We start from the raw sequence: 12,141 nt of genomic DNA on the forward strand, positions 1-12,141 counted from the left end.
CACCTCCATACTGAAAATATACAAAGATGAATAGTTACACGGTTAATTACATTTTTCCACTTAGCCTCTGGCTGAGCAACTGCTGTTCCAGAGACTCCTTCATTTACATTTAGCCAGAAAAGTGCAAGTCAATGAAAATCCTCTGGCATCTCTGCCAAAAAAGCATTTAAAACGCACCGGTCATTTTTTAACATTTAGGAGAATTGATTCAGGAATCAGCCAAGCAGCACACCAGGGATTCAGAGAGAAAAACTAACCTCACACTGGCAAACAATTCTCTAAAAAACATTGTTTTACCTGGAGCGTGAGTGGTTGCCCAGCTGGTACATGTGTGGGTTGTACTGGGCCATAATGGTGATGGTGTCACACTGCTGGCCGATGATGAGACGAGCTTGCTGCTCCGTAGCGTTCCGCAAGTTGATACCATTATACTGATAAAGGAAGAAAAGTGTGATTAGGGAGACAATTTTAGGAAAGATGATGTTATTAAAAGAACAGGGAGATAGGAGCACAGCATGTGGCCAGTCTATTAAAGGCTTTAAATCATTAGTAGTACTTGGTGGAGAAGATACTCATGAGAGTTGAAAGGGGATTAGCTTCACACCAATTTTCCTAGTCTTAAAGAAGAAATGAGAAAAAAAAAAAAACAGGGTGTATATTCAATGTTCTCTAGAAAAGGTCAGTCAGTCATTATTTGTCTTGAAACATCTGTGGTCTTCACAACTAACAAGGACTGAAGTTGTGTATGCTTAGTTTTGGTTATGTAAAGTCTCTGATGTACACTACCAGTCAAAGTTTTAGAACACCGCAATTTTTTCTAGTTTTTTTTTATTTTTTTTATTGAAATTCAAGTAGTTCAAGTCCAATGAATAGCTTGAAATTGTACAAAGGTAAGTGGTGAACTGCCAGAGGTTAAAAAAGGCAAGGTTACCCAAAACTGAAAAATAATGTACATTTCAGAATTATATAAATTGGCCTTTTTCAGTAAACAAGAAATAGATTAACAGACTTCGAGTTGCAGGTTTGACAGGTCGAGTTGCAGCAAGAAAGCTGTTGCTAAGATGTCAGAATAAGAGGCTTGCCTGAGCCATGAAACATCGCCAATGGACTACTGAAGACTGGAAGAAGGTATTATGGACTGATGAATCAAAATTTGAAATCTTTGTTTCATCACGCAGGATTTTTGTACGCCATCAAGTAGGAGAAAGGATGTTTCCTCAGTATGTGACATAAACTGTCAAACATGGAGGAGGAAGTGTGATGATCTGGTGCTGTTTGACTTGTACAGAGTGAGAGGTACCCTGAGCGAAAACATCTACCACAGCATTCTGCAGCACCATGCAGTACCCTCTGGTATGTTCCTAGTTGGTCAATAGTTCATCCTACAGCAAGCTAATGACCCCAAAACATAAGTCCAAGCTTTGCCAGAACTACCTTAGGAAAAAAGAACAAGATGATAAGCTTGAAAACATGGAGTGACCAGCACAGTCTCTAGACTTAAATCCCATGCAGCTGGTTTGGGATGAACTGGACAGAAAAGTGAAGGCAAAGCAACCTATAAGAGCCACACATTTATGGGAACTTCTGCAACAGAGTTGGGAAGAACTTTCTGAAGAATAATTGATTTCCATTGTGGAAAGAATGCCACGAGTGTGTTCAACTGTTATATCTGCCAAAGGTGGAACTTTGATGAGTCTAAAGTTATGATATATTTTGGTTTCTAAACTGATTGTTTTTAAACTTCATTTGTTTATTTGTTCTTTGCTTTCAATTCAGTCAGTCAAACATTAACATGCATAATTTCCAATAAAAAAATGGAAAAATTGAGGTGTTCTAAAACGTTTGACCAGTAGTGTATATTTATGATTTTTTTCTATTTTAGGTAAATGATGCATACACCTCAGCCAATAAAAACGCATCGTGATTATATTGAACAGGCCTGCAGATCAAGAAGATGCCATCTTGACACGACTGAGGTGAATATCTGCCCTCATTAAATCTCGCTGAACTTTAATTACTAATAAGGTGAGAAGAAAATCTCCAGTCTTAATCAGATATTTATTAATGTCTCAATTTATAGCTGATATCCTTAGAAATTGTTTATTTTTTTTATTATGCACTCTATTGTTGTTGAATCACTGTAAAAATGTGAAAAAGGCACATTGCTCTGAAACAGTCCACTTAGATTAAGGCTAAGTTACTGAGAGGAAAGCGATAGGCTGAAGCACTGCTAAAGGGTCCACTACTTTATGTGAAATTCAATTAAATCAAAACTAGGGAACACATGATTAAGGTTTTTTGTAAACTTTTGTTGATATTCTGTTAAATAAAAGGTCCCTAGTCTGCATTGTCTATTAACTGCTCAAACTGTGTCATCCAAAGTACAGTAGACACACACTTTATGCGACTTTGCAACAATTTTTTAGCTTGCTGAGTTAATTAGTATGTCTTGAATATAGCATTTCAGTGGGTACATTTGAGTAAGTATTAAAATACTTGGAACTATGACAACACTAATGAATACAGTCTTCCGGAAAGTGAAGCCATACAGAATAAATGTATGGTAGTCAGCAAAAACACTGAGCCTTTGAAGGAAGCATATATTAGTGGTATCGTATTAGTCTGCTTCTATATTGCTCTGCTCCCTTACAGGCATTTGACAATGCATTCTTTGTTATTCTGCTTGAAGTTATAACCTTTTCAACATACAGCAAGCTGTTCATACCTCCAGTAATTGGTCTCCGTACTCCAGTCCTGCCTGGTGGGCGATGCTACCTCCAGTGACTTTGGAGACAAAGATTCCTCCATTCTCCCCACTGACGATGGAGATGCCCAGAGGCTCCGCACCTTTGTGCACAATGACATTGCGGGGTTCCTCCAAGTAAGGTCTGGTGGGAAGGAAGGAATTTGTATAAGAATGAACAGCATCACAAAAAAGCAGTTGCAGGACACCACACAGGAGTGGGCAGAGAGGGTAAAAGGTGGTGTGACATTTTCATGGCTGGGCAGACTAATTTACTTACAGCTCTGGGGAGTTACAGCTTACCAAGGCTTTCGCTGTAGTTATACAAAATCATATCAGGTTCAAATTATAGAATTTCAATGGAAAGCCCAAGTTGCGTTTAAGAATGTCAGAACCTGAGTTTAAATATCCCCCCAGGCCTGTAATGGATCATCTCTCCAGAGGGCCACTTTATGCCAGGTTAACGGAAAAAAGGGGACAGTTTAGAGCATAGATACACTGTGTGCTACAGTGAATGCACGAGCAAATGAATCCTTTCACATGAAGGAGATTTGCATGAACTTTGCGTGTCTTCAAAACAAGGTGGCTTTGGACATGGCGTACAACTTCATGAAGGCAGATAAGAGGAAATGGATTAGCAGCCAGAGATGGGGGTAAACAGAGTGCTGGTGTACAAACAAGACCATGACCCAGAAGCTCGAGGCTGAATAATAATACCACTGCATAACATACATACTACAGACTATAGAGTGACTTGGCTTAAAGGCCAAAATGCACACATGCATATTGACCATGTCGTCATCAAAGAGCATGAAGGCTACATGCACTGTCTGAGACTGAAGTGGGTTTTCCGACATGGAGGGAGACATGTGCAGGCACATAAACAACATTGAATCTTTGAAGTCCACCAAGTGTAGCTAATGAAGCTTTTATGGTTTGTTTCCTCAGGCACAAATCATACTGTTGCATGCAAAGAACTAGCCATCTCAAAATAAGACCGCTCCCTTGCGGTGGGTGAAAAACATACAAATCCTCCTTTAGCATTCCATACAGTGCATGTAAGCTGTAAAAGACTATTCTGCTCCTCCATTTTATCTCCTCGACTGCACTAGAACATGTGGACCATGTGAACTTGGGGATAAAGTGGGGGCATTCCCTTGTTTGTAGCACTGTGAGGGAGAACAAACCTGAGGCTCCTGAGAGAGGAGAACCTCGGCCTTGCAGCCAGAGGAATCCTTAGAAAAGAGCGATTACGGTAAAGAGATCTGGAAATGGAAGGTTGCAGAGAGGCGGGAAGACAAAGAGGAGAATGGAGGACAGATATCATACAGAGACAGTAACAGTGTAAAAAGCTGAGAGGTGTCTGCAATACAATATGAGGCGGGGATGTTAGAGGAAAGAATGAAATTCCAACAAACTGGTAAATGACTGCTTCTGTGGAAACACCAAGAGGCTTCCATAAAATTATTAACAGCTTTAGTAGGATTTCAATCTGAATTTCAATGAGGGATTGCACAACTCTGACCATGATAGACCTGTTGCCTGGCAACGCCTTTTGAAATAGCCTAGGAAGATCCACGAGGGAAGTCGTAGGCCATATTGTAACTGTTTCTGAAATGATCCTTATAATCATACTACACTTCACTCATCCAACATTCTTATCATTCGTAAAAGACATCTTCCCAGTATTTTTAATCCTGTGAAAAAGACTCCACAGACAAACTAGACACTGGTAACAGTCACCTGATTAATACTATAAACAGGCTGTCCCTGCTAGGAAGCTTCCGATTTGCCAGTGATAGTTTTCGAAGAGCCAGATTAGGAAATTAGTCAAAAGTATGTGAACGAGCTCATATGCGACACTGAGGAGCATCACAACAGTGCAGACGTGACGGAGCTGGTCATGGACAGTTAGTTTCTGCCATGCTATTTTTTTATTATTTAAATCTGTGAACACTCCTTTCTGTCATACCTGTCTTTCCTGCGCTCCCCGATTGGCACAGGGCTGACTGAGATTCGAGGTAAAGTGGAAATGGAGCCTTGCGACTGGCTGCTGGCAAACGAAGAAGTCTCCAGATTGAGTGGCGATTGTGGAGGTGTGATGAGACTGGGACTGCTACACTCGGAGTGTGAGAGGGAGCCTGGATTTAGGGAAACAGTAGTAGAAAGGGACAGAGTGAGAGCGAGTGATTCAAGATGACATTTAAATCTCACATGAAGACACACTTGTAGAGTATATAAATGTATACTGAAGTCTGATTACAAACGTGACATCACACCATTTTGTGATATGTAGATATTTTTATAAAGGACATTAAACAGCTTATATCAGTTATTTCACATCCACAAATAGCCTGAAATTTCATTTTTGACAAGAATATTACTATCTGAGCTTCCTGCTTTTAGTTTCTATACTTGCAAATAAAGTTTCGGGGCTTTGGAAACTTGGAAACACACATTAATATAAGGAATTAAACAGTTTCTGACAATCTACTGTGGATTTTTGGGTTATTAGATTGTGAAGTGCCTGGAGACTATTTACACCTGGACATGTTATTTTTCTGTCGGAACACAATCTGACTAGTTACGCACATCAACACCTTGTGCAGATGAGATAAAAGGTGTGATAATTTGGTAGTAACACTTACACTAATGATCCAAACTGGGAAAGTGCTTAAAAGATCTCCACATCTGAGGATAAAATTGAAGGCGGTGCCTGTTTTCCTTCTGCCTGTGATGTTCAATTTCAATTTAAAATTTAATAAAAACATTTATCTTACGACACAGCACGCTCAATAATGTCAAACCAAACATAAGAAACAGCAAAAAGAAAGAAAAAAAGAGCTAGATACACTGCCTTGCAACATGATCTAAAGGGGCTTTAATACTCATGTTTTAATACTCGTCTGGTGAGTGGGAAGAGTGCTTTTACTAGTGAGCACAATACCTCTGTCTGATCCCAGCATGGAGCGGGGGTAACGGGGAGTGGAAGGAATTTTTATCCTCTCTGTGCGGTATTGAACGTTATTGGAAGAACCTGGAAAGAGAATGAGATACAGGAATGAATGAATGAATGCCGTGCCATAATATCCAAAACGACAGAGGGATGTTGAATCTGTGACCGTTGTGCATATGTGTGTGTGCGTGCATGAGTGCAAGTCAGACTGACCGAGCCGGGCACTGGAGGGCAGTGAGTTTGTACCGTGTGAAGCTCTGCTGCTGCGTGACGATGAGGATTCAGAGTAGTCGCCCGTACGCTTCTGCTGGCTCAAGTCCAGGCTCAATCGACCCTGATGTTGTGGGCTGCGCAGAACAAAAAAAAAGAAAAAGCCTTATGAAACTGCCATAATTATGAGTGCACTGCTTACACAATAATTTGAATATACTTTTGGAGATCCGACTTAATTAAATTGATGGGCTGAGCTAAATCACAACAGCACAATATTAAGGCAAAGCAACAGTGGGAAATTTAATTTAATTATGTGAATTTGCCTTTGGGAAACTGGCTAATTTAAAATCATTACTCATCATAACAGGCCCCTTCAGAAACACTGAACTACCAATGAAAGAAGCCTGGATGTAAGATGTCGGCAGCGGTTAAGGAAACGGTGAGTGTGAAAAGGAGGTAACCTGGTGTGGGTGTGCTGGTGACATATCTGGGATGCGACAGATGGACAGTTGCTGGTATGAACGCGGTGGCTGCGCACGGTGTACACTGGATTCCTCATCACGGCCGTCACAGCGGGACAAGGAGACAGTCCCCGGTGGGCTGAATCTAACGAGACACAGACACACCATCATGTTAGAAATGAGGGGACGGGATCTGATGATTATGCTGAGAGCATGTATGGGTTTATGTAACATTTGAGAAACTCACTAGGAGGTAGGGTGCCATTGTAAACTGTGGGGACAAAGCCGACGCTGTGTCTATGAGAGCGGCTGGGGGAGGAACGCAGCATGTCCCTGGGCTCTGGTGAATGCTCATCATTAGAGTAGCTCTGTGATGAATGACAGAAACAAACGGTTACAATTTTCCCTGCAGGATAGCAAAATAATATTATGTCTAGAGAGAAAGTCTCTACCCTTTGCTGGAGGTACCAAATGAGAAAAATGACAACACAAACATCTCACAGCAGTGAAATGAACATTTATTCCCAGTACCTTCTCCCATGTCCTTCAGGGCCTGCAGAGATAGCTGGGCATGGCTGTCTGAGCCCCAGGCACTGACTCAGCTGCTGGGCTGGGTGGCTGTACCAGTGCTGAGGCATCAATCACTCAGAGACACTGGCTAAGAGGCAAGTCCCAGAGGCTTAACTCAGAAGGGCTGCAAATTCTATCACAAAATGGATGCTTTGGCCCACTGGGATGATTTGAAATGTCCCAATTACAATTTCTCTCACATGCATCATATTCTCTTTAATAGAAAAACTTCTAATCAAAGCTACTTTGGATTGATGCAGGCAGCTAGCAAGGGACTATTTGGGAGGAGGTACTTGAAAATGAAAACCCAACACATAAAAACTCTAGATCCATCTTTGACGTCTTAAATGAACTCACTTGGAAGGTGGGAAGAGTGATGGTCTGGGGAGTCATCCTACGTCGAAGGGCGGGGGCAGATTTTGGGCGTGGCCTCTTTACCTCGGGCTCCTCCCCCCTGGTACGGCCAATATCTTCATCACATGACTTCCTTGAGGTAAGAACCTTGCCGTCCAGGAAATAGTGGTTTCCGTTGCGGTCTCTTTCTCGCTCACTCCTCTCCCTGCTCTCTCCTGCTGCCATAGAGATGGCAGGCTCTCCCTTGCCGTCTGAGGTGATCGTGCAGTCAGAGGCAGAGCTGCTTTGATGTTTATGTTTGAATTTAAAGGAGTCACTGCGTGTGGGTGGAGTTGGAGGGGTTGGAGTAGGGGTGGATGAGGAGGAGAGGGACTCTGTCTTTGAAGGCTGTGGGGAATGAGAAGCTGCAGCGGCAGCCACTGCTGCGATCTGATTGGCTGCCATATACTCCATCTTCGAGGAAGGTGTTTCAGGGCGTTTGAAAGTGTCGGGGTCGAAAATGGACTTTCTCTGCTTGGGTGATTTATAGATGGAGAGTTGGGTGGCAGCTGTGACTGGACTGGTGTTATCTGACGCAACTGACATACCTCCTACCATCATCTTGGGCCATGTGCCCCCACTGTGCTTCTTCTCCAGGGTTGTTTCCATTGTGATGCAGTCTGAGGGAGAAACAGGTTCAAAGGGCAAAGAGGAAGGCGCCTTAGTGTACGGACAACACTCTTGGAAAGCACTGGGTCCATAGCGGCCTGTTCCCAAGTCTGAGGCTGGCCGTAGGCTAGTGGCATGGAGGGAACCTGTTGAGAACGGCTTGCTCATGTCGCCGTACACCTCCTCAGATTCACCTCTGACCTTCCTCCTCTCCCCAGATATACTACTTGTGCTAGCGCTTCCAGCATCTGGACAGAAGATGTCAGTCTGTGTTGAACTGTTGTGTTTGAGGTTGCGGCTGTTTCGGGAGTGAATCTCTGACAGGTGGATGCGTCCATTGGACTTCTCTGACGACTCTCGCAGACTCTCAAAAATGTTCTGGCCTGATGTGCTGTGAGGGAAAAACTGTAAGGAAAACAGATGAAGAGAATTAGCCACACCAGATGAACATACAGTATCTTTTTTTTTTTAAATTATACATTTGCAAATAAAATAGTAATAAGATAACTTAGTTTTCATAAACCACACAGCTAAAGCTGCAAAACTGCTATGTAGGCCATGCAGAAGTAGAAAGAAAGTTTTTTAAAGATTTTCAGCATGAAAAGGAGCAGAAGAGGAGCTCAGAAAGTGAGATGAGTATTGGCCCACCTTCATGAGAGAGAGGCTGAGAGAGTCCCTGCAGCTCCTCAACAGAGCCTCACACTCTGTCACAGACTTGTTATCCAGAGCAATTCCATTTATCTGGGGAGCAGAGGAAAGACATTAGAAATAAGGACAGGTCCTTCAACATAAAAGGAGCGCACGTTAGTCTTTTTTGATCGTACTCTGACATGTGTTTGTGTGTCTTGGGTGGCACGATTGTTAAAATAGATGCACATTTACAAGCACATACAGGTGACACATCTCCTGAACACGAGAGCGCCTGGGGCCCTGAGATGTGTCTCGCGCTGGTGCGGTGAGGAAACCACAAGAAATCTAGGCCAGCACATTTCAGTCTCAAGAACTCTCACACTGCAATCCGCACATTTCCATCACAATAGGTTCGACTTGAGAGGAATCTTTTTTTTAAAAATGGTTGGAGATATAAAAGAGCAAAGTGGGTAATATATTATGGCCGAGATTTAACATTAAGTAAGTTCGGGAAATAACTTTCTGCTTTAACCTAAAGTAAGTCTGATATATTTATCAAGCAGGGAAAAGAAATGACAGTTAAGCATTTAATAAGCCATATATAATCTGTCACAAAAATGTGATTACTAGGCAGAAGGGCTAGATAAAACAAGACACACTTCGGTTATTAAGATCCTCTCATGCATTCTATGTACTTATCACTAACTGTTTGCAACAAAGCTACTGTTTGGTGACATGGAGGAGACTGCTGTGCTGCTAAAAAGATCTCCATCTTCTCTAGGATTTAAAGGTAATTTACAGGTTTCACGCTTAAGTTTAAACTAACAGGGGAATTAAGACTTCTCCTGCTGCTGGCAGATTAGCATTAAAGATAAGGTCACTTCTCCACCTTTAAAAGAAAATAAAGATTCATAATTCCATATCCCAGTGTGAGTATACTGCAGTTCTGTGTCCGGAGACAGCTGCACTTGGCCCTCTAGAGCTCCAGGTTTTTAAGGATTTAATCAAAATGAGTAGACTTCCTTCTTCCACGTCACATACTCAACCAAATCCCACCTTATCTGGGTTTGGAGTGCGGATACTGGAATGGATCAAGGTCTGGATTAGAAAGTCGAGGGAACCTGCGTGAGTTGCGATGTGGAGGGAGGGAGTATTAAAAAAATAGAGGATTTTATAGAAGCTGACAATAACTCACAGCGATCAGTCTGTCTCCAACTGTGAGAGAACCCTCCCTGGCTGCCGGACTTCCCTGGACAACGGCAGTGACAAACACTCCGCTTTCCAGACCGATGCCACTGTCTGAGGTACAGATGAGAAAATGGGGTGATATATTAGAAAACATAAAATAACAGAGAGGTCTAAACAGTGACAATGCACAGCAATGACTAAAAGACAAATGTTTAAATCTATTCATAAGCAAGCTAAGTGATACCTTTGTGTCCCACGAGGTTGATGTGAACAGGAGTGACCAGCCTTCCTCCCAGAGACTTCCTTCTTCGTACCACCATGTTGATCAATCCTCCACCATTAAGGACAGCCTTCACCACTTGCTTCCTGTCCTTGTTGGTTAAGTCGATGTCATTAATCTTCAACAACCAATCATTCACTCTGGAAACATCAAAGGAAGGAATGGTGAGGAATCTAATGCATTTTGGTGCAAAGACATAGCATCTTGAAGCAGCTCATACCTTAATCTTCCATCTGCGATACTTCCTTTGTCCACCCTTGTAACAAATATTCCACAATCTCCTGGTAAATATGGATCATTTACCCCTTCAGCGATATCAAACCCAAGTGCCTTCAAATCCATGTCATCCTGTAACAGCGAGAATATAAATGTCAGTCAAGTCATTTTGGAAATCTTATTTCAATATCATCATGTACTGGCAGCCCTTTGAGCTCTACTGGGTCTCAGGAGAGTAGCATGTCAGCGAATCACTCTCGGTAATAAGAGCTGAGCACTGCTCTTACCCTGTCTTTCTCAAACTCCACAACCTCTGTCTCCCACTCCAAGGAGTCTGTGTCGATGGCGGAGTCGTGAGAGCTATGGGCCATTAGCTGACAGAACCGGGCCTCCTTCTCCAGCTGGCTCTCCATCTTCTCCCTTAACAAAGGAAGACATGACACACAGTCAAAGGTCAGACACTTTAGCACAGATGACCAGAGACAGCAGAATCACACCCAACCAGTCTGTAGACTGGAAAAGCATTTTCAAACCAAAGTCAAACATTTCTTCTGTTTGTACTAAAATTACAGTTCATATCATTATGGTTGGAGAAAACAGCCGAGATTAAGAAGGATTTGCATCTACATGCCAAAAGGTGAATTTATAAAAAGCACACATTTTAATTTTCTTCTAATATGGAATTTTGCTCTAAGCTTGGTACAGAGCATTTCTGGTGCCCTGTCTCATACTCCAACACTTTCTGTTTTGGGGTTTAGGGAATCAAATTTATATTTACTCAGAAGAAAACTAAAAGTAGATTGCACACAATGCCCCAATGTCAGTAAGATATATGGTGTCCTAGTGAGGCATGCCCAGAAGGAAGCTGTGACATTAAAACCCCAATTGTACATTGTTCTTTAAAGAGGATAGAGGAGGAAAAGTCACAGAGTCACAGTATAATGCATATAGGGGAGATAATAGATTTCAAAACTTTATAATGGGCAGAGAAACTGGTTCAGACTATGATTGGAGATAGGTGGTGCATCATAAAAACCAACCAATTACAGTTAGATAATGTTAGGTTCAAGTTAATATAAGAAAAAACAGAGCTCACTGTCCCTGAGAATCCATCCCTTGGCCTTGAAATCTAACTCAAACCCTCCATACGTTGTCCTAACTCAAAAATGGTTGTCATATACACTTCAGCCAGCAGAGGGAGCTTTTACATACAATTTCAACACATTCTTATGCAGTGTGTTAGACACAGTGAGAGAGAAAATGTGTATGTGTGCTCAAAACACTGACGCTTTCCGGGATTACACTTTAATCTGGGCGTTTGGAAATGTTGCCAGAAAAACAACAGAGCTAAATGATGCCTCTAAAGGCAAAGGATCACAGCTTATGTCCTGCCACACACTGAGTGCAAATGCTTACAAACACAAAGACAGTACAACACAAAAGGCTGAGTAGAGGCAATTTTGTTCTGTGGTTGTTCAAATGCAGTAGAATTTTTCATGGATTGTTAATGAGTCTTTTTTTTTGGGTATTTTGCCTTCATAAATTAACCAAGTGGCCATCGGGCAGCCTACTTATATGAGCCTTCCCTATAATATCTAAAATCATCAGTGAAGACTCACTTTAGTTCTTTGAGCTCTCGCAATGTATCGTTCTTCTGTTTCCTCATGTCGTCTAAATTACGCAGGGCATCAGCCAGATCGCTGACCGCCCGGTCCCTTTCTCGCCGCAGGTTATCACACAGAGTCCTGAAGAAGGAGAGAACAGAGATGGAGAGATAACGTGAGAACACATGCTGGAGTGTATTGTAAATAGCACATACTCTCAGATTCACAGAATTGAACACAACTCTATCAGGAGTCTTTACAAAAGCCATCCACAGACT

At 42.1% G+C, this 12,141-nt stretch overlaps 1 protein-coding gene across 4 annotated transcripts in view; it reads right to left on the reverse strand.

The window, feature by feature from the left end:
- dlg5a (discs, large homolog 5a (Drosophila)) overlaps positions 1–12,141 on the reverse strand; it is a 41,308-nt gene that overhangs the window by 10,414 nt on the left and 18,753 nt on the right. For 2 of the 4 annotated variants that reach the window (XM_035942394.2, XM_035942393.2), the window contains exons 10-24: positions 11,879–12,004; positions 10,547–10,679; positions 10,264–10,391; positions 10,008–10,183; positions 9,771–9,874; positions 8,594–8,686; positions 7,301–8,350; positions 6,621–6,741; positions 6,374–6,518; positions 5,913–6,046; positions 5,691–5,780; positions 4,716–4,884; positions 3,931–4,008; positions 2,726–2,888; positions 298–431 (exon numbers count right to left, since the gene is read on the reverse strand). In XM_035942394.2, coding sequence (XP_035798287.1) covers positions 298–431; positions 2,726–2,888; positions 3,931–4,008; positions 4,716–4,884; positions 5,691–5,780; positions 5,913–6,046; positions 6,374–6,518; positions 6,621–6,741; positions 7,301–8,350; positions 8,594–8,686; positions 9,771–9,874; positions 10,008–10,183; positions 10,264–10,391; positions 10,547–10,679; positions 11,879–12,004 — 2,844 coding nt within the window. The remainder of the gene's footprint in view (positions 1–297; positions 432–2,725; positions 2,889–3,930; positions 4,009–4,715; positions 4,885–5,690; positions 5,781–5,912; positions 6,047–6,373; positions 6,519–6,620; positions 6,742–7,300; positions 8,351–8,593; positions 8,687–9,770; positions 9,875–10,007; positions 10,184–10,263; positions 10,392–10,546; positions 10,680–11,878; positions 12,005–12,141) is intronic. The other 2 variants (XM_035942395.2, XM_023297167.3) reach the window with 2 other exon arrangements.

This window comes from Amphiprion ocellaris, chromosome 16, assembly GCF_022539595.1.
Source record: "Amphiprion ocellaris isolate individual 3 ecotype Okinawa chromosome 16, ASM2253959v1, whole genome shotgun sequence".
Lineage (NCBI taxonomy): Eukaryota > Metazoa > Chordata > Actinopteri > Pomacentridae > Amphiprion > Amphiprion ocellaris.